The 22,221-nt window shown below is 41.6% G+C and overlaps 1 protein-coding gene across 6 annotated transcripts; it reads left to right on the top strand.

Moving 5' to 3' along the window:
- The first annotated feature begins 250 nt into the window (after nt 1–250).
- svilc (supervillin c) lies at nt 251–22,149 on the top strand. Of its 6 annotated transcripts, none has more exons than XM_089018935.1 (32): nt 251–316; nt 1,651–1,764; nt 3,809–4,085; nt 4,754–4,885; nt 4,978–5,151; nt 5,228–5,262; nt 6,124–6,185; nt 7,507–7,652; nt 8,906–9,125; nt 9,218–9,624; nt 11,441–11,540; nt 11,791–11,832; nt 12,376–12,438; nt 12,525–12,599; nt 12,671–12,725; nt 13,093–13,162; nt 13,366–13,529; nt 13,603–13,701; nt 13,771–13,907; nt 14,615–14,762; nt 14,822–14,970; nt 15,688–15,863; nt 15,951–16,089; nt 16,585–16,965; nt 17,644–17,746; nt 18,089–18,308; nt 18,403–18,536; nt 19,489–19,644; nt 20,603–20,728; nt 20,809–20,921; nt 21,323–21,439; nt 21,998–22,149. In XM_089018935.1, the coding sequence occupies exons 3-32, from the start codon at nt 3,859–3,861 to the stop codon at nt 22,034–22,036; spliced, it is 4,209 nt and encodes a 1,402-aa protein (XP_088875061.1). In that variant the 5' UTR covers nt 251–316; nt 1,651–1,764; nt 3,809–3,858; the 3' UTR covers nt 22,037–22,149. The 6 variants fall into 6 exon arrangements, with proteins under 6 accessions (XP_088875061.1, XP_088875060.1, XP_088875059.1 ...); XM_089018934.1 differs by having other exon boundaries at nt 13,051–13,162; XM_089018933.1 differs by having other exon boundaries at nt 252–316; nt 13,048–13,162; nt 14,825–14,970.
- Nucleotides 22,150–22,221: the final 72 nt, after the last annotated feature.

The following is a 22,221-nucleotide window of genomic DNA, read 5'->3' as shown; positions in this document are numbered from 1 at the left end:
TAATAATAATAATAATAATACATTTTATTTATAAGCGCCTTTCAAAACTCTCAAGGACACTTTACTGTCACTGGTGACGTTTTTTCTGCATGTGAGCAGCGGCGTTGTTACTGTTTCAGCTACTATTTGTTCCTCATGTATTTCACTTAAATAAGGATAGACGCGCTAGGGGTTGTCCACCTATTTTTACTCTTCATCTATGTGTGCTGTCAACGCTCCACCCACCTCCCCCTAGAGAGGCGCTGACTACTTTTGGTGTCAAGTGCTCGCTAGCCAAAAGGGGGAGGGAGCTCGTGCCTGATCTCACTGCGCGCATGTAAGTATCAGTTTTTGTTCTTTCTCTAAAAAGTCAACAGTATCAGATTAAGTACTGTATTTGAATTCATTGCTACTGCTGTTAATTACTGTTCACAACTTACATTTGCCAACGTGATTGCCATTGCGTTGATACGGTCAAGTTCTATATTAACCGACACATATTTGGTCCATGAAGTCGTCATATGGTCAGGTCTGCAAAAAAAAGGACCAAAAGTATAATAATCATAATAATTATACATTTTATTTTACAATCAAGCGCCTTTCAAAGCTCCCAAGAACACTTTAGAGTCTCAGATAAGCATAGAAAGAAAAACAGATACAATAATAAATAAATTACAATTATAAGTAGAAAGAAGAGATAAAGCTACAGAGTAAATGTGATTTTAAATAGTTTTAAAAAGTACTGAGAACATGATCATAGATGGAATATTCAGTTTTGTTCATAACAAGTGTCATGTTTTTTTTTTATATTGTCTCACCGCCACATAAAAATGTTACAGTGTAATGTAAAGGGTCCAAATACCAAGTCAGGAATGTTAACTCATTCACTGCCAGACAATGTGCAAAAATGCGTTCACTCCAGTGCCAGGGTTTTTGTCATTGTCACTTGAATTCCAGGACCCACAAAATATTGAGTTTTAGGACGACATAAACATTCAATACAGCGTTAGAAACCTTAGACTCTCTTTTTTTTTTCATCAGAAAAAAATAATTAATTCCTAAATTATGAGGGCAGCTGTCCAAAATACAATGCAATAAACATACATATTGGTTTATATAGCGCTTTAACAACAGCTGAAGGTGGAAAAAAGCGCTAACATGGAAAAAAGAGAAATGCTGCCCCCTTGTGGAAAAGAAAAAAAAAACATTACCAAATGTAAGCCAGCGCTTTATCGGCGCCCAATCATCAAAAAACAAAACCCGAACAAATACATACATAAACAATACATACATATTGTTTTATATCGTGCTTTAACAACAGCTGAAGCTGAAACAGCTCTAATATGGAAAAAAAGGGAAATGATGCCTCCTTGTGGAATAGAAAAGCATTGTGATTGCGAGAGGCCATGGTCAGCGCTTTATTGGCACCCAAGCATGAAAAATAAAAACCTTCATAATTGTGTCCATGCTACAAGCATGGTGTTGATGTTTTCTGATTCACTCCATTTTAGGTGTGTTAGGGAAACCCCTGAAATGGATAGTTGAACTGAAGTTTATATTTGTTTTTCACCAAGTTTTCTGTGAGAATTAGCTAGAGTATTATTGCTAAGTCAGCTCTCCTCTTATCCCGTTTGAAACTTTATGGTGACCCCGACCTTCCAACCCCACCAGGTTGTCACATAACCCTTTGGCTACTCTCGCCTATAGCTCCAAACACCACCGCGGAGTAGCATCGATATGAAATCGCATCCTTGAGGTTTATCTGTACTGCATCCACGCAAGGAGGTGAGTTCACTATCCTGCCTCTAGCAAGGTTCGCGTTCTTTTCACTCTTGCCTTGGTATCTTTCAGGTAGAATGATAAATTATGAATATTGACTGATTTGAATTTGCGAACTGTGCTGCAAACAGAAGCTTTAGCCGCTCGTGGTTCTAAGTATGCGGCTCATGCCTCTTTTGTTCTATTGTGCTTCCTGCATGGCGGCTAAAATATCAGGAATGCTGACAGCTACTGTTTGGGGAACCGCTGAAACACTCTCACCAACATTTACACACACACAGTTTTGGATGGGCGTTATTTATAATGTGGATTAAAGTCTCAGCCACATGTGGTGTTATGATCCCGTTGCTGCAAAACATGTTGCAAATCAAACACGTTTATTTGTGTAAATAACAAAGAAATCGTAATTTATTTGGAGGCGCTTTTGCACAAACTTCCTTTTTTGAGAACAACTATCATTCTTTGGGTATGTGTAAACACTAACCCCGGTTGTGGGAGTTATATACAACCCAGATGAATAACTTTGACAAGACTGTAGGGCCTCATGTTGAAATTTCTGGCAGTTTAACGTGCAAAAATGTGTCTACTCCAGTGCCAAGGTTTTTGTCATTGTCACTCGAATTCCAAGACCCACAGAACACTGAGTTTTAGGACTACATAAATATTCAATACAGCGTTAGAAACCTTACACTCTCTTCTTTCATCAGAGTTAATTCCTCAAGTATATGAGTCTGGAGTTATGTGAGCTTGAAATTGGGGTGACTGTACAAAATACAATGCAATGAATACATATTGATTTATATAGCGCTTTAACAACAGCTGAAGATTGAACAAAGTGTTAACGTGGAAAAAGGGGAAATGCTACCCCCTTGTGGAAAGGGAAAACATTGCCAGAGGCCATGGCCAGCGCTTTATCGGCACTCAAACGTGAAAAAACAAAACCCCAACAAATTTGGGAATGGCGCTCTATGTGATATTTTCAATTCCTGAATAAATTCATGAATGGCAGTGAATGAGCTAATGTTGTTCTTTACCTTTTAGAAGTCTGAGACCACCTTGGGTTGTTTCCAACAGTGAAAAAGGCGCCTTCTAGTCCAGTTCCTGGAATTGCAGCTTCAACATCACACATTCTCATTATGTACAATTATAAATATCGATCGATCAAAATAAGTCATACCATATCGGGACCTTAACTTTCATCAACAATCAGTACCAAGACCAAAAAGGAACTACTGGGACTTTCTTTGCTGTAGCCTCAGTCTCAGTAATGGTCTTGAAAGGGTCACACAAGGGTCATTCGGCAAAGGGTGCGTTTGGAAATTGACACCAAACATGACTCAGAGTGGTGGTGAGTTGTGAGCCTATTTCCGAACACACCCGAGAGCATGTCCTTTTATCATCTTATGGTGATATTTAAAGCCGTATTTTCTACCGTGGTCAACAGTGCTGATGGCTCACACATTATACATTTTATTCCAGAGACTATGCGCTGGTACAAATTTGATTATGGATCTCAATTGGCCCCCAGTTCCAGACTTTGGACACCCTCCTCATAAATATTCATTTTATATGTCTGGGGTGCAATCAGCTTTAACTCATTCACTGCCAGACGATGTGCAAAAATGTGTCCACTCCAGTGCCAGGGTTTTTGTCATTGTCACTTGAATTCTAGGACTCACAGAATATTGAGTTTTAGGACTACATAAATATTCAATGCAGAGTTAGAAACCTTGGACTCGCTTCTTTCATCAGGAAACAAAATAGTTAATTCCTAAATTATCTGCGTCTGGCGTTATCTGAGCTTGAAATGATGGCGGCTGTCCAATATAAAATGCAATACATAGTGGTTTCTATAGCGCTTGAACAACAGCTGAAGCCGTAACAAAGCGTTAACATGGAAAGCAGGGAAAAAAAAACACTTCCAGAGGTCAGACCAGCGCTTTATCGGCATCCAAGCATGAAAAACCAAAACCGAACAAATTCTGTATTTTTCAATTCCCTAATAATTTGTGAATGGCAGTGAATGACTTCATCTTTTGTCCTCCCATAGGCCCCCGAAACCTCTTCATGGACATGTTTTAGAGCTGCAGTGACTCATCCATGGAGGACCTGGTCCTAGAGCCCCGGTCAAAGCGCATCGCCCGCTACAAGGCGGAGAGAAGGCGGGAGCTGGCTGAGCGTTTCGGACACACGGAGGAGTTTTTGGACTCTGAACGGGCCAGTGGCAGCGGGGAGGCGCCAGAACGAATTTCCCAAAATGTTAACGGCAAGACGCATGGTGTTGTGAATGGATCAGACAATTCTGTGGGATCCACCAGCCTGCCAGGGTGAGTGGTTGAGTGATGTTAAATTCCAAAAACAAGTGTGCGTTATTGTTCTTGCTTCTGGGTGGAGTGTGTTGATAAATCACCTTCACTCATTCACTGCCATATCCAAATTTGTTTGGGTTTTGGTTTTCCTTGCAGAGGGTGCTGATAAAGCGCTGGTCAGACCTCTAGCTGTTTTTTCTTCTTCCACAAGGGGCAGCGTTTGCCTTTTGTCTATGTTAGCGCTTTGTTCCAGTTAAATCGCGATATAAATCAATACGTATGTATTGTATTGTATTTTGTACAGCCGCCCCCATTTCAAGCTCACATAACTCCAGAACCATATCACTTAGGAATTAACTCTTTTCTTCTGATGAAAGAAGAAATTCTAACTTTTCTAATGCTGTATTGAATCTTTATGTAGTCCTAAAACTCAACATTCAATGCAATTGGAATGAAAATGACAAAAACCCTGGCACTGGAGTGGATGCATTTTTACACAATCTCTGGCAGTGAATGACTTCATCAAGTCGTAAACACACCTTTTTTTTAATTTCATAATACTCCCAAATGTTGTTTCGCTGAGCAACGCGAAGTTTCTGAGGCCGACACACACAAATCTCAAGATTTCATGCCTAAAAACACTTAAAAAACAAAAACTGCACTCCATCTCCTTCTCCACCCTGCAGGCAGGATTCTCAAAAATCAGCCCGAGGGGAGGAGCACCTTGCACAGCAGCAACTCCACACTCGGGTGTCGGTAGGCCAGCTCAGGAGTGCTCTTCTGCAGCATGCAGGAAATGTCGCTCACCCGGACAAAGCGTAAGCACCGCAAGAGTCGTTTTATTTTTGTTTTCAGAGTTGCATTGAACTAAAGTTTACTAATAGGTAATAACTGTGTGTATTGAATTTAGGTGTGCAGAAGATGCACCACAAACCTCACTGGACCTGACAATAAAAACGCCGTCAGATGGGGTTCGTCGCCGTAACCGGCGTTACTTCCCCGGCGGGCCAAGCGGCACGCGCAAAAACAACGAGCGCTTCAGGACTCAGCCCATCACGGCCAATGAAGTGGAAGAAAGTAGCGGGTAGGTGGAGCAAAAGGCAATAATGTTGAATTTATTCCTTCAGTGTCATCTTGCATTATGTTATGTTCTGGTCTAGGCTGGTGGAGGCTGAAGAAGAAGAGACACGTGAAGGTAAATGGCATGTGATGTGCACCTTTGACACTGGAGGAGACATAAAGATTGAATTCAGGTCACTGTCATTGAAGAGTGGTCAGATTATTCGAATTTGTGGTTTTAAAAAAAAGAGAAGTTAACTCATTCATTGCCAGACGATGTGCAAAAATGTGTGAAAAGAACAAAAGAAAAATGTTCGACATGTTTTAATTGGACTAAAAAAAATGCACGTCATGCAAATATTCCATTCATTGAAAAATACCACAATATTGATTCCCCCCAAAAAATATTATTTATTGATCCACGAGAACAGCTAACACTTTTTTGGGAGTTTTTTTTTTAACTCATCCACTGCCAGATGATGTGCAAAAACGTGTCCACTCCACTGCCAGGGTTTTTGTCATTATCACTCGAATTCCAGGACCCACAAAATATTGAGTTTTCAGACTACATAAATATTCAAAACAGCATTAGAAACCTTAGACGGTCTTCTTTCAACAGTAAAAAAATAGTTAATTCCTAAGTTATATGGGTCTGGAGTTATCTGCGGTTGAAATGGGGGCATCTGTACAAAATACAATACATACATATTGATTTATATGGCGCTTTAACAACAGCTGAAGCTGTAACAAAGCGCTAACATGGGAAAAAAAGGCACATTCTGCCCCCGTATGGAAGGGGAAAACATTGCCAGAGGTCTAACTAGCGCTTTATCGGCACCCCCGCAAAAAAAAAAAAAAATCACGAATGGCCGAAAGTCGCACTTTTCAGTTCCCGAATAAATTCAGGAATGGCAGCGGATATACTCAATTTTTAACTTAATAAAACAAAAACAAAGAAAAGTGTGACCTTTAACCTTTTGTTTTCTTTGTCCCACAGCTGACGTAAAAACAGACGAAAGAGCCAAGATGACCGTGGCGGCCAAGATGTCTTTATTTAAAGTAAGCCACTTTTACATCCGAAAGCGGACACTGTTTGGTTGCTATTCATAAACTTCCCACGAGTCATTTGTGCGCCGTCACCACAAGCCACAACAAAATCTCAAGAAAAGCAAGCCTGTAAATCAGATCGCTCTTATCTCAAGGCAACGCTTTAAATCCACAAAATCAGCATGTGGTTTGCAAATATTTACATTGCGACGTATAGCGACTCGAAATCCGCTAACGGTTGTCACAGGCAGCTGCTCAACTCGCCATCCAGACGTGCGTTTATCCCACTTGGTGTCGAAAGATGTGAAATGGCTCGACAGGTGTTGTCGTCAATTCCAACGCTTTTGCTCCGATGCGAAAGTGGTGGGCGGGACTTCCTTTCATGCTTCAAGGTGAAAATGCGCCACACTTTGCGTCGCCATTGACGACCACGCTGGCGAGGTTATTATTAGTTGAGGAGGGGTAACCCAACACGGCCCCACTCCTGTTACGACGTGGCGCTGCTCGTCATCTCGCTGCCAGCTGCTTTCACATCCGTGCGAATGAAATAACGTTTTGAGAGAATAGGCAATCTCAAACTCATCTCCCTGTCAATCTCAACCATTTCAGCGACAGCGGTTACTTCTGTGTGTGTGATGGGAATTACGGCTCTTTTTAAAGAGCTGGTTCTTTCGGCTCGGCTCACCAAAAAGAGCCGGCTCCCAAATGGCTCCGCAATTTTTTTTGTTGCTTAAATTAATTTACTACCAAAAAAAATATGTATAATCATATGTAAAACAAATTACTAATTTAAAAAAAATACAATATATCATTTTTTTTTCTTCTGAACATACTCAACATGGAGTGCTACATACACAAAAAATACAAAAGCAAAGACCCATCTCAAAACAAGGTAAAAAAAAATTGCCAATATTTTATTGTGTATATTTATAAACTAATAAGTCAGCTTTGATGACCACACAACAAATTATAAATTTCAATTAGGAAAACAAAAAGAAAAAAAACAGCATGCAGGTAAAAGTTTTAGCTAGTCATTAGCAAAGATTGGCATTAAGATATATCAAGTGCCTCAGCTTTGAAGGGTTTGATCCTATTTGCTCAAAGTGTCTCTAACCCTCCCCTCAAGTGTAAAACCCTCCCCTCTGTCTTCTACCACGGAGTTTGACCAATCACGTGAGACTTTAACTGAAAGCGGAGAAAAAGTCAGCTCCTAAAGTGGCTCTTAGAGCCGGTTTGTTCGCAAATGACACATCTCGACTATCGTGGACATCTTCCAAGCTTACGACGTGCACGAAAAGGGTTAATCATAACCCCCTGATATGTTTGGACGCAGGAGCTGGAGAAGACGGCCGCCCCCGAGGCCTCTTCATTCCTTAAACCTCGCTGTGGAGGCGTCTGCCACGAGCGCAGGCAACGGCGGGGAAATGACCATCGCTTCCTCACGCAGCCAATCACCAGCGAGGAGATGGTGGCTTTCAGGTGAGATGATTCACAAGCAGTCTTCTAATATACTCTTTTAAGATTAGTCTTCAAGACTTATTTTTTTAATTCTCATACCTGTCAACGTATACATTGTCCCTGTATTTTATACGTTTTTGTATCATTTTAAATAATGTACGACGTACTACAACTTTTATAGTGCGCCTTATATATGGAAAAAGTTTGAAAATACACCATTTATTGGGGATGCACCTTATAATCCGGTGCGCCTTATATGTCAGAAAATATGGTAACGTTTTTTTTGTACTAATAATATGTAAGTAATAATATTTATATGTGGTGTGCCTTATATTTGGAAACTTTTATATATTTATATTATATTTGGAAAACTTTTGTCATTCATTTGCCTTACACTCCAGTGCGCCTTATATATGGAAAAAGTTTTAAAATACACCATTTATTGGGGATGCACCTTATAATCCGGTGCGCCTTATATGTCAGAAAATATGTTCATGTTTTTTTGTGCTAATATGTAAGTAATATTTCTGATGTGGTGTGCCTTATATATTATATATTTATATTATATTTGTAAACTTTTGTCATTCATTGGCTTACACTCCAGTGCGCCTTATATATGGAACAAGTTTGAAAGTACACCATTCATTGGGGCGCACCTTATAATCCGGTGCGCCTTATATGTCAGAAAATATGGTAACTTTTTTTGTACTAATAATATGTAAGTAATAATATTTATGTGGTGTGCCTTTTATTTGGAAAACTTTTATTATTCATTGAAGATGAGCCTTATAGTCCAGTGCGCCTTATATATGGAAAAAGTTTGAAAGTACACCATTTATTGGGGATGCAGATGATCCATTATATGTCAGAAAATATGCGCCTTATATTTGTGAATAATATGTAAGTAATATTTATGAATATTTGGAAACTTTTATATACAGTAAAGCACGTTATATCGATATTCCGGAGTCCAAAAAAATATCGATATTTTGTGACTATCGATATATACTCTGTTTGCATGTAATTTTCTCCGTGCGTGCATAGAAATAGTGATATGCTATCGATATATCCGATATCGATAAACTTTTATATATTTATATATTATATTTGTAAACTTTTCTCATTCATTGCCTTATACTCCAGTGCGCCTTATATATGGAAAAAGTTTGAAATATACCACTCATTGGGGGGTGCACCTTATACATTGGAAAATATGCTAATCATTTATAAGAGATGCTATTAGCCAAGATTGACAGGTATGGATTCTTGGATAGGAGTTCACCACCGACCGCCCCAGAGGAGCCGCGACCTCCCCAGGGGGATCCGGCAGAAGCTGACGACGAAGGCTGCAAGCTTAGCGTGAGTGAGAAAATGGCTCTTTTTACCAAACTCTCCTTACCTGAGGCGCCGAGCGCCGACGCGGCACCGGAAAGGCGGCGGCAGAAGGGATCCCGATACCGCACGCAGCCCATCACTGTGGAGGAAGTCACTCTGGTACGGTGAATGAACGGAGTGGGGATAATATAATGGTGGCTTCACGGTACTGTTGAGAATCACCGCTGGGTTGTGTTTGTTTTTGTTTTCAGCTGCAGGAAGGCCCGGTGCAGCTCCCCGCGTTGTCTCTCTATTCTCACGTATGCAATAGGCAACAAGCCTCATCCGTCAACCTGAAGCCCAGCGAGCTCCGCCTTTCTCGCTCCAAACCCTACATCGGCCCATCGCCCGATCAAGCCATGCAGCGCTACGACTCGGAACCCGGACTCAGGGGGATCCTGAAGAGAAGCCGCTCGGAGCGAGGCGAGAATTCCCAGATGGAGAAAAACGGCGGCGTTTTGGATGGAGAAGCGGCAACCAGGCGGATGGCAAAGCGGGAAGCCGCCACGGGGGACGATGGCGGCTCGCGGGCGGCCGTCCCGTGGAGGCAGAAGCCTCGGGGTAGACGAGAGACCATCGCCTGCACGCCGATGCTTCCGCTGGCTAAACATACTGGCAGGTGAGCGTCTCGGGAATTTGGAATATTCTCCAAAAGTTCATTTACTGTATTTTCCGGTGTATAAGGCGCTCTCAAAAGCTTTGATTTTCTTCAAAAGATGACCCTGCGCCTTATATGCAGGTGCGCCTTATATGTGAAGTCATATTGAGCCACAACAGGTCTTGCAACTCCTGTCAGCAGCCACGACTCCATTTCTTCCTGTTGATGAAGTCGTAACCCCCAGCCTCTTATGTGGCACCTTATAATGTGTTGTGCCTTATATTTGGAAAATTGTATATATTTATATATTATATTTGGAAAACTTTTTTCATTCATTGAAGGTGCGCCTTATAGTCCGATGTGCTTTATATTCGGTAAACCTTTATATAATTATATTTGGAAAAACCTTTTTCATTCATTGAAAGTGCGCCTTATAATCCGATGTGCCTCATACAGTATATGGAAAATGCTTGAAAATACACCATTCCTTAGTGGTGCACCTTATACTCCAGTGCACCTTATATTTTGAAAAATTTTCTTTATTTCTGTATTATATTTGGAAAACTTTTCATTCATTGCCTTATAGTCCGATGTGCCTTATATTTGGTAAACCTTTATATATTACTTTTGGAAACCCTTTTTAATTCATTGAAGGTGCGCCTTGTAATCCGATGTGTCTTATATATGAAAATGGCTTGAAAATACACCGTTCCTTAGTGGTGCGCCTTATACTCCAGTGCGCCTTATATTATGAAAACTTTTCTATATTTCTGTATTATATTGGGAAAACTTTTCATTCATTGAAGGTGCGCCTTGTAATCCGATGTGCCTTATATATGAAAATGGCTTGAAAATACACTGTTCCTTAGTGGTGCGCCTTATACTCCAGTGCGCCTTATATTCTGAAAACTTTTCTATATTTCTGTATTACATTTGGAATTTTTTTTCATTCATTGAAGGTGTGCCTTATAGTCCGATGTGCCTTATATTTGGTAAACCTTTATATATTACTTTTGAAAAACTTTTTTCATTCATTGAAAGTGCGCCTTATAATCCGATGTGCCTCATACAGTATATGGAAAATGCTTGAAAATACACCGTTCCTTAGTGGTGCGCCTTATACTCCAGTGCGCCTTATATTATGAAAACTTTTCTATTTTTCCGTATTACATTTGGAAATTTTTTTCATTCATTGAAGGTGCGCCTTATAGTCTGATGTGCCTTATATTTGAAAATGGCTTGAAAATACACTGTTCCTTAGTGGTGCGCCTTTTACTCCACTGCGCCTTATATTATGAAACCTTTTCTATATTTCTGTATTACATTTGGAAATTTTTTTTCATTCATTCAAGGTGCGCCTTGTAGTCCGATGTGCCTTATATTTGGTAAACAGTTATATATTACATTTGGAAAACCTTTTTCATTCATTGAAAGTGCGCCTTATAATCCGATGTGCCTCATACAGTATATGGAAAATGCTTGAAAATACACCATTCCTTAGTGGTGCGCCTTATACTCCAGTGCGCCTTATATTTTGAAAACTTTTCTATATTTCTATATTATATTTGGAAAACTTTTTTAATTCATTGAAGATGTGCCTTATAGTCTGATGTTCCTTATATATGGAAAATGTTTGAAAATACACCATTCATTGGGGGGGTACGCCTTATACTCCGGTGCGCCTTATACACCAGAAAACACAGTAATTCAATTGTCCGATTTAAAAATCAGTCACATTTATTTACAGCGTGTCCATAAATGATGACATTGTTGATTTATAGAAAACCAACTCTTGCATCATCCGTGATTGCATATTCTGTGTGATCTGTTCTAAAAGCCACCAGAATAAAGTCGCCGACGCAGCAGAATGCGTACGGGTCGCGCCGGTGAATGGCGACGCTCAAGCGCACCACGCTATCAATGGTAGTTCAAGTAAGGTAAGAGGCATACGTGTGAAACATTACACCGACTGATTTTTTTTCCAGCCCAAAAGTAGCAATTAGCATATAAACGGGAAAGCTACTGTTTTAATTGGATTGGATTGGATGTACTTTTATTCGTCTTGCAGTGGAGAAATTTACATTTCATAATAATAATAATACATTTCATTTATAAGCGCCTTTCAAAATTCTCATTTCACAGCAGCAAAGTTATGAAATTAAGAAATTGTTTTTTTGTTTGTTTTAGGGCAAAAGCTCCCACGCAGAAAAAATAAAGCCTCGATGTTGGGTAAGTGCTAATTCATTCACTGCCAGACGATGTGCAAACGTGTCCTCTCCAGTGCCAGGGTTTTTGTCATTTTCACTGAAATTGCAGGACCTACAAAATAGTGAGTTTTAAGTCTACATAAACATTCAATACAGCGTTACAAACCTTACGTTGTCTTATTTTCATCAGAAAAAAATGAGTTAATTCCTGAGTGATATGGGCCTGGAGTTATATGAGCTTGAAATAGGGGCGGCTGTACAATATATACAGATTGGTTTATATAGTGCTTTAACAACAGCTGAAGCTGCAACAAGGCTCTAACATGGACAAAAGGCAAATGCTGCCCCCTTTGTGGAAGTGAAAAAATACTGCCAGAGGTCTGAACAATGCATTATCGGCACCTGCGGGAAGAAAAACCAAAACCTGAACAAATTCGGGAATGGCACTTCAAGTCGTATTTTCAATTCCTGAATAAATTCGGGAATGGCAGCGAATGAGTTAATGAAGAAATAAATAAAAAAAAAACAACATGTCTTCATTTCTTCCGTCTTATTTGATTGACAGGAGCCTGTCTATGCCTCTGTCTATTCCAGCACGACACCTCAATATGTCATGTGTTTCAACCGGGTAATATTTGGATTTTTATCTACTTTTGTTTGAGCTCAAAAATCTCAAAAGTCGGTCTAAAGTCGGCGTTGTCATTCATATTCCAGAACAATCAGTCCTTTGAGGCGCAAGAGATTGTCTCTCCCACGCAAAACCAGAGTCCCCCGCAATGGACACAGAAGGTAAAACTGTCATGTTTTGTTTTTGATATTACTCGTTTCTGTTTTAACAAATTTTGATTTCATCCTGGCAGGTTGAGGAGGATAATCAAGAGCAGGTTCAGACGATCAAGGCAGAAGAAACGACAAGTCAGTTAGCATTCAAACGCTTCTTGAGTTTCTTTAGTGTGTGCATTGAAAGTCACGTTTCGGTTTTCAGCACAACCATTCAGTGTCAGATCATTGTTTGTTCCACCCTGTCAGGTTTGTTTCATGTTTTCCTGTTTTACTCATGGTTTTGTTTGCTACTTTGGACCTTTCTGTTTTGATTGTTGATTGAGATTTTGTTCCTGCTGACTTTCATACAATTTGTCAATTACACGCTTTGCCTCCCTCCTGCCTGCTTTTTTTGGGGGTCCACCATCTTGCAAATCGTGACATTGAACAGACAAATTTTCCTTTTTTTCCTCAGCAGTTAAACCCGAAGAGGTGACACCTGACAATGATTTGTACACAGGCCCGCCTTGTGGAGCCCCCTCAGACCTGGGACAAGATTTGGACCTTTTCTGCCAGACCAACACCCCCATGTGAGCAAGTAAAATACACAGTACAGTGAACATATGAGTTCACTGTACAATAATAACAATAATAGAATTCTACCTCCACCTCTTAAAAGCTGATCGTTAACAATTTGAATCATATTTAAACCCTAAACTGCGTAGTTTGACTCTAAACTTGATTTCCGGTGTGTTAGGGACTCACTATCTACTTGCTGTCTGTGTGTGGTTAGCCTGACATCAGCGGTGGCAGAGCACCGGCGTTCCGTGCGTCCGTCCCGCCGTACTCAGGGATCCCGAAACCCGCTCCGGGCCCTGGCGGCTCGCGAGGACATCAGGCAGGACTTCATGGGCCTCAACACCGCCACTGCCGAAGAGAGGATCCAAACCGAGAAGAGTGAATGCGTCTTAGATTCTCTTTGACGTGTTTCTGGTTTACTTCACCTCCAAATTTTATGTCCAACCTGTAGATTCTAAGAACTCCTTCAAGGCCAGTTCCATCAGTTCCTCCCCAGTTCCTCGGGATTGTCATCCACCTTTCACCAGCCCCATGCTGCTTTTAATTAAAGGCAACCGTAGAACTTTTTTATCCGTGTCCGTTTCTCGTTCTTTGAACTCATGTCTGTCTTCGCTGACAGGAAGGCAGAACGTCCAGGTCCGCCTGGTCCGGCCTTCGGCCAGCTCCTTGAACAGTGGAGACTGCTACATCCTGGTCACTGGGGACAACTGCATCCTGTGGACCGGACAGTCGGCCAACGACAAAGAGAAAGCAAAAGTAAAGTGTTCCTTTGTTTAGTAGTTATTCGCTCTTTGCAAATTCCTTTGAGGTTATCATGGAACTGTGTTGCAATTGAGGTGAGGAACTTCGATTATAATGATTAGTGCGCTGGCATTGTCTTGCTGTAGTAGGTTAGTTAACTCATTCACTTCCATTCCTGAATTTCTTCGGGAATCGAAAATACAACGTGGAGCGTCATTCCCAAATTTGTTTTGGTTTTTCTAGCGGGTGGGTGCCGATAAAGTGCTGGTCAGACCTCTGGCAATATTTTTCACTTCCACGAGGGGGCAATATTCCCCTTTTTTCCATGTTAGCGCTTTGTTACAGCTTCAGCCGTTGTTTAAACGCTACATGAATCAATTTGTATGTATTGTATTTTGTACAGCTGTCCCCATTTCAAGCTCAGATAACTCCAGAGACATATAACTTAGGAATTAACTATTTTTCCTGATGAAACAACAGAATTTAAGGTTTCTTACCCGGCATTGAATGTTTATGTCGTCCTAAAACTCAATATTCTGTGGGTCCTGCAATTTGAGTGAAAATGACAAAAACCCTGGCACTGGAGTGGACACATTTTTGCATGTCTATAATAATAATAATAATAATAATAATAATAATAATACATTTCATTTATAAGCGCCTTTCAAAACTCTCAAGCTAATGCTCGACAATCTATTGAATATTTACGGTTTATATTTCAGGCTTCAGAGTTAGCATCTTTCATTCAAAGCCGCAAAGATTTGGGCTGTAACGCCACCTGTGTCGTCCACCTGGAAGATGGTCTCAACTGCGAAAGCAGTGTGGCGGCAAACTTCTGGAACATTCTGGGAGGAAGGACGTCTTACAGAGGTGAGCCAGAAATAATCCTCGATGAATCAGTGAGTGGCCTGACTTTTGTTGCCTTCAAGTAGGAACTGATCCTGCAGAGGAGGATGAGTCGTATGAACGTGGCATTGTGGAATCCAACTGTATTTACAAGATGGTGGACAATACGCTGCTGCCCCACAAGCAAGCTTGGGCCTCCATGCCGAGGGTCTCCTTGCTGGACTCCAATGAGGTCAACCCTCTTTTTTTTCAGCTTTTTTTCTTGAGAGTGAAATACTTTAGTAATAATAATAATAATAATAATAATAATAATAATAATAATAATAATAATAATAATACATTTAATTTCTAAGCGCCTTTCAAAACTCTCAAGGACACTTTACAGTTATGGGATTTTTTTTTACTAATTCACTGCCAGACAAAATGTGTCCACTTCAGTGCCAGGGTTGTTGTCATGTTCACTCAAATTCCAGTACCCACAGAATATTGAGTTTTAGGACTACATTAACATTCTATACAGCATTAGAAACCTTAGACCCTCTTCTTTCATCAGAAAACTAGTTATTCCTAAATTATATGGGTTTGTAGTTATATGAGCTTGAAATGAGGGCAGCTGTCCAAAATACAATGCAATACATACATATTGATTTATATAGCGCTTTAACAACAGCTGAAACTGTAACAAAGCGCTAACATGGACAAAAGACAAATGTTTCCCTAACGTGGAAGTGAAAAAAAAACATTGCTAGAGGTCTGACCAGCGCTTTATCCGCACCCCCATCTAGAAAAAAAAACAAAACCCGAACAAATTTGGGAATGGCGCTCCACGTCATACGTTTCAATTCCCGAATAAATTCAGGAATGGCAGCGAATGACTTAATTATAGACATTTTTTACATGCTACATGCTTTAAATGGTACTTTCAATATTAGCCATGCGGTGCGTCCAGGCGCTGGTGTTTGACTTTGGCGGTGAGGTGTACCTGTGGCTGGGGAAGGATGTTCCCGTCGACCGTCAGAAGGTGGCGCTCCAGCTGAGTCAGCAGGTGTGGCTCGGCTCCTATGACTACCGCAACTGCCTGGTCAACCCCATGGATCCCACACAAAAGGCCACCGACACACAGCTGTATGACATGAGCGAGAGCGCCACCTACTGTTGGGTGCAATTACATAAATTATTTACATATTACTTGACTTTGTTTTATTCGTCCAGGATGGGCGAGGGCCGTCCCAGCTGGGCTCTCTTTGGGGTCATTTGGGAAAACTGCGAGACGGCTCTTTTCAAAGACAAGTTTTTCGACTGGACGGGAAGAGGCGTAGGAGATGCGGGAGCGGTAATAAATATGGTGGAGGTTGGTTGAACCGAACATTTATGTTACAAAAATAAAATAAAACTCTATTAGCTAGCTCCCTAGCTGGATGTCTATTTGCTATCCATTTGCTATCTATTTGCTATCTAGCTAGCTATCTATTTGCTATCTAGCTAGCTATCTATTTGCTATCCATTTGCTATCTATTAGCTAGCTACCTAGCTAGCTAACTATTTGCTATCCATTTGCTCTATCAGCTATCTGGCTAGCTAGCTATGTAGCTGGCTATCTATTACGTAGCTATATGGCTATCTAGCTATTTAGTTAACTGTCTAGCTGGCTATTTATTAGCTAGCTAGCTAGCTTTATATCTATTTGAGTTACTTCTGGGATGAGTGAACGCTGGCGCATGTGGCTGCCGCTGCTCACCCGCAGAAAAACTGATCCTGTGACTGTAAAGTGACCTTGAGAGTTTTGAAAGCCGCTTATAAATGAAATGTATTATTATTATTGCTTTTGTTGTTGTTTCCATAACAGTCCTGCTCAGCGATGCCCCCTTGTGACCTCTCGAAGCCCTGCAACGCCATAGCGCTGATGTCGGGCGAGGCGATAGCATCCGCACCGTCTCATAACACGATGGCCGACGCGGACGTACAGAGAGGCGTCGCCTCAGGTGCAAGAACCATGCGAGTGGACACGTGGCATGTCCGCGAGTTTGACGAATCCGCTGTCCCTCTCGAAAATACGGGACAACTTCACGAAGGAGATTCGTACGTGGTCCGTTGGACGTATTGTCGCGGCGACCGTGGTGAAGACAGCGAGGCTTTTTTTGTGTGGCGAGGACGTCACTCCAATGTGATTGGACGGGACACGGATGCTTTTCTCTCCATCGGGATCAACATCAGTCAAGAATCACAGGTAGCACAACAACCTCATTGGAATTTCTACTCTACTTTCAGACGTTATTGCTTTCTGTTCTCTTCTATCTGTCACCTCTTAAACTACACCGTGTAAAAAAAACGTTTTGTTGATGAAAAGATTTCTTCAACCGTCATCTGTACTTCTTTGAAGGTGTGGGATGTTTTGCTCCTCATCCGAAAAGCTTCGTCAGCGAACTAAAGTTGTGCTGGTAACTGTGGCCCTATATATAACTCCTAATGGACAGAGGTGGCGCCGCCAGACCTCTGCTTTACAACAGACTTCTTGGATTGTTACCACATAGGCTTAGGTATGCTGGTAAGGTGATATCAGTGCGAATGGGGCAATCAGTGCCAGTCATGGAACATAATCAGACAGAACAAAAGAAGTAATCAGATTAGCTTCAGGGAGTAGTCCACTGCTTCCCCCAACCTTAGAGCAGGGACCTATCAAAGCAGAGCTCTGGCACTGCCACCTTTGTCCATTAGGAATATACAGTATATATGGTCAGAGCTACCAGCACAACTTTAGTTCGCTGACGAAGTTTTTCGGATGAGTAGCGAAACATCCGACTCCTTCAAAGAAGTGCAGATGACGGCGGAAGAAACCTTTTCATCGATGGATCCCTCTTGTACGACTGAGAGCTTACACAAACCTATTTTGTTGTTATTTCTCAAGGTTGTGGTTCATGAAGGAAAAGAGCCTCTGTGTTTCCTGCAAATCTTCCAAGGGGGTCTGGTCATTCATAAAGGCCACAGATGGGTCCAATCTTCTACTTCAGGTTGTAAATTGAATATACAGACGCTCCCCTAGTTACGAACATTGGAGTTACAAACAACGGTACATATGAACATTTGTTGGGCAGTCTCCAGTTGGGCATATATTTTATTGAATGTTTATTTTTCAGTACACACCAGGTTACTTATATAAACCTTAAACATACTTATATAAACCTTAAACATACTGTACATTCCATGCAAAATATAGCATTGAAGCAACTGGCGAACAATTTCACCTTACGAACAACCGTTCGGAACGTATCTCGTTCGTAAGTTGGGGAGCGTCTGTATACATCCCGCAGTTTCTTATTTATTCCCAATGCATTAACATTTTCATTTCGTAGTGGAGCAAATGGGCAGATGGCGCCTATTTGCTGTCCGAGGGGAGCTCCCCGACGAGGGCTCGCTCCTGGAAGTGGAATGTTCCTGCGCCTCTTTGCGCTCCAGAGGCTCGCTGCTTCTGATCAATGGCCAGAAGGCGACGCTTTATCTCTGGACAGGCTGTAAAGCTTTGGCGAGCTGCAGGGAGGTCGCCAAAAGGGCTGCAGAGTGTCTCACTCGAGGGTGACTTTCATTTTCTCCCTGCATCAAATGGCTCGGGAGGTTTTCATGACTTGGCAAAAGGTTTAAAGAGCGGTGTCGTGTACTCGTGCGTTAGATGTCCAGCGGAATTGAGTCTGAGTAAAAGCAATCCGGTGAAGATACGGGCAGTCGAGGAAGGTTCAGAGCCCGCTGACTTCTGGGCAGCGTTGGGACGCTTGGACCGGAAGGCCTATGACTGCATGCTACAAGGTACGCCATCTTTTTAATCATCACAGTCTTACGGAAATGACATGATTCACTAAGTCACTCCATCGCCGTATTATCACATCGTTAACTCATTCACTGCCAGACGATGTGCAAAAATGTGTCCACTCCAGTGCCAGGGTTTTTGGCATTGTCACTCAAAATGCAGAACCCACAGAATATTCAGTTTTAGGACTATATAAACATTCAATACAGCGTTAGAAACCTTAGAACACAGGTGTCAAAGTCAAGACCCGGGGTCCAAATCCGGCCCACCACATCATTTTTTTCGGCCCGCAAAAGCAAATAAAATTCCATGCTTGCTAAAATCCTAACCAAAATTTCATATTTTTTGGATGTAAACAACAATAACAGTCATTATTTTTGACTTAAGATTTGAAAAGTAGTTATTCATTAATTTGTTGTGTGCTCTACATGTAATTTGTGGAGGGGATTAAACATTCTAATGGCTTCCCAAATTCATAATGGCCCTCGAGAGGAAACCATAACTACAATATGGCCCGCGGCAAAAAAATGACTTTGACACCCCTGCCTTAGACTCTCTTCTAAGTTACTTACTTACTTATTCCTAAGTAAAATGGGTCTGGAGTTATCTGAGCTTGAAATGGGGGTGGCTGTACAAAATACAATACATACATTTTGATTTATATAGCGCTTTAACAACAGCTCAAGCTGTAACAAAGCGCTAACATGGACAAAAGGGAAATATTGCCCCCTCGTGGAAGGGAAAAACATTGCCAGAGGTCTGACCAGCGCTTTATCGGCACCCCCCGCAAGAAAAACCAAAACCCGAACACATTTTTCAATTCCCCAATAAATTTGGGAATGGCAGCAAATAGGTCCAATTTGGCTTCTACTTCACTGTACTAAATTATCACTGGTTAAACTTGCCGTCCCCCCCCCCCCCCCCCCCCCCCCCCCCCCCCCCCCCCCCCAGATCCAGGAAAATATAACTTCACGCCACGGCTCTTCCACCTACGCGCTTCCTACGGCAGCTTCCGGGCCGAGGAGCTACACAGGCTGTCGCGCCCGTCGGGCCCCGTAGCAGCCATGCCGTTCATCCAGGAGGACCTGTATGCGGTGCCACCGCCTGGTGAGAGCCCAATCTGCGCTTTGACACCACCCGAGTGTAGACCCGTCACGATTTTTGACATCTTAATCAGGAGATACTCTGGGGGAAAAAAATGCTTGGGATAAATTAACCAATGGTGGGCCTTCAAGGCCTTCTCTGCTGGCCTAAAATTCTTATGAAATAATTTCAAATTGTCTGTCAGCTTTCTTTCATTGCTTTTCCCATGTTGTGCTATTTCCAGATGTGTGTTTTTGGATTTAAGCATTTAACCAATCACATTTCAGCCATCATTTGTTACCAGGGTCTGAAATCTACCTGGACGCCTTCACAATCAGTTCTGCAGGCCATGGAGAATAAAAATCAATGTCGCTGAAACTGTTGCATTAACCAATCAGAGTTCGCGTTGGCAACCCAAGGCCTGCTGGAAGGCGCTGGAAACGTCAGTATGATTGCCTAGTCAATCATATTATTACTAGTCGCTAGTGACAAAAGCATACAGGCCAGAGCTAGCACACTGTATAAGCTCCGCATAAGCAAATACAATGTTGTGTTGATTTAATTGTGGTTTTGTCAACCCACAATAGCTGAAGGAGTAGAAGAAATGAATTTGGTTGCAGCCTGTTGAAGCCATTTTCAAGACGGGCTTTTCAAGAAAAAAAAAGATATCATTAAAAAAGGATGGAAATGCTTCCCAATCCTGTTGTTCAATCTTCTCTGCGGTGTGAAAGAGCGATTTCTGATCATGAATCCACAAACTCGAACAGTGTAATGACAATATTTCTTTCTTCACAACTAGCTAACGGGACCCTCTCGTAAATCACACCACACTTTTTACTTACAGTCGCAGCTCTGATTGATTCAAACATAGCACTACTGAAGGCCCAGGGGGTGATATGCACGGCCCGCCACTGGAATTGCAAATTGGGCTTTTTAAACTGACTGTGATTATCAGTTTGTGTCACAACTCTTTCTTCTTTAGCCCTGTTCCTGCTTGACAACCGATTTGAAGTGTACCTATGGCAAGGCAACACAACAGAGGATCAAACGGATCGCAGGCACGCCGAGAGGAAGCCTGCTTTGGAGATGACGCTGCAATACTGCAAAGGTAAACCACAGAGACATCGTGCATAGGTTGGTTGAGCAGTCGCTAACCCCCCCGCTCCCCAAACCCCATCCTGTTTATAGAAGTCAATCCAAGACGCCCGCCAAACGCCTACATCATCTCGGAGGGCTCGGAACCTTTGACCTTCACTAATGTGTTCCCTCGCTGGGAGAGGAAGCAGGCAGCCCTCGCGCAGGTCTGTTGTACAGCCTTAATGGCGACATTATAATGTGACACGCGGACCAAATGTGTGCGGCAAAAAGGGTCAAATGTTCATCGAGATTCATGGCGCCACGTGACCTTTTGATTGATTTTAATTCTTCCACGTCATGCGCAAATGCTATCTGAGATTTTTTCCAATCAATAGCTGCTCTTAGGTCTGAGATTCTATACAAGTATAGAAATTATGACTCACAAAAATCTAATGTTTATATTCATGCATTTTTTATTGCATGTTTACAAATGTAGTTTCACAGTGTGTTTCATTGCGGTGTGGGGGGGGGGGGGGTGTAGAAGTAATGATAGGTCATCGATCTAGAATTTACCTCCCCTTCTTCCATGTGCATTAACATGAGCATGTCGGTTACATGACCGCAGAGCAAGCTGACCTTGGTGCAGGACGCCCTGGCCCAGCTCACCGGCACAAGATCAAAACAAAGCCACTTACCCGACAGCGTGCACCCACAGGGCCTTCTGTTGGACCGCAACTTCCAGGTACCTTTTCAAATAGTACAGTTAACTCATTCACTGCCAGATGATGTGCAAAAATGTGCCTACTCCAGTACCAGGGTTTTTGTCATTGTCACTCGAATTCCAGGACCCACAGAATATTGAGTTTTAGGACGACATAAACATTTAATGCAGCGTAAAAAAACTTTAGATTCTCTTCTTTCGTCAGAAAAAAAGTTAATTCCTAAGTTATATGGGTCTGGAGTTAACTGAGCTTGAAATATACGCAGATGTCCAAAATACGATGCAATACATACATATTGGTTTATATAGCGCTTTAACCGCAGCTGAAGCTGGAACAAAGCGCTAACGTGGGGGAAAAAGGGGGAAATGCTGCTCCCTTGTGGAAGGAAAAAAACATTGCCAGAGGTCTGGCCAGCGCTTTATCGGTACCCAAGCAAGAAAAAAAACCTGAACTCATTCAGGAATGGCGCTCTGTCATATTTTCAATTCCCGAATAAATTCGTGAATAGTAGTGAATGAGTTAAAAAAAATAATAATAACTATATAAAACAATCATCTCTCTATATTATTGCTTTTCAGAATACTTTGGAGTTGAAGCGACAGGACTCGAACTGCTAACAAGGCGACTTGAAGCGAAACGAAATCACATGGTAAAAGAAAAGAAACGTAACTTAACTTTATTTATGTACTTTTTCAACAAGACTTTTTTCAACAAGACACAGTACAACATTATATATATATATATATATATATATATATATATATATATATATATATATATATATATACACAGTAAAGTCTCG

This window comes from Hippocampus bargibanti, linkage group LG17, assembly GCF_051943395.1.
Source record: "Hippocampus bargibanti isolate YZ-2025 linkage group LG17, ASM5194339v1, whole genome shotgun sequence".
NCBI lineage: Eukaryota > Metazoa > Chordata > Actinopteri > Syngnathiformes > Syngnathidae > Hippocampus > Hippocampus bargibanti.
The sequence above is the reverse complement of the archived record's forward strand: the minus strand, read 5'-3'. Positions and strand labels throughout refer to the sequence as shown.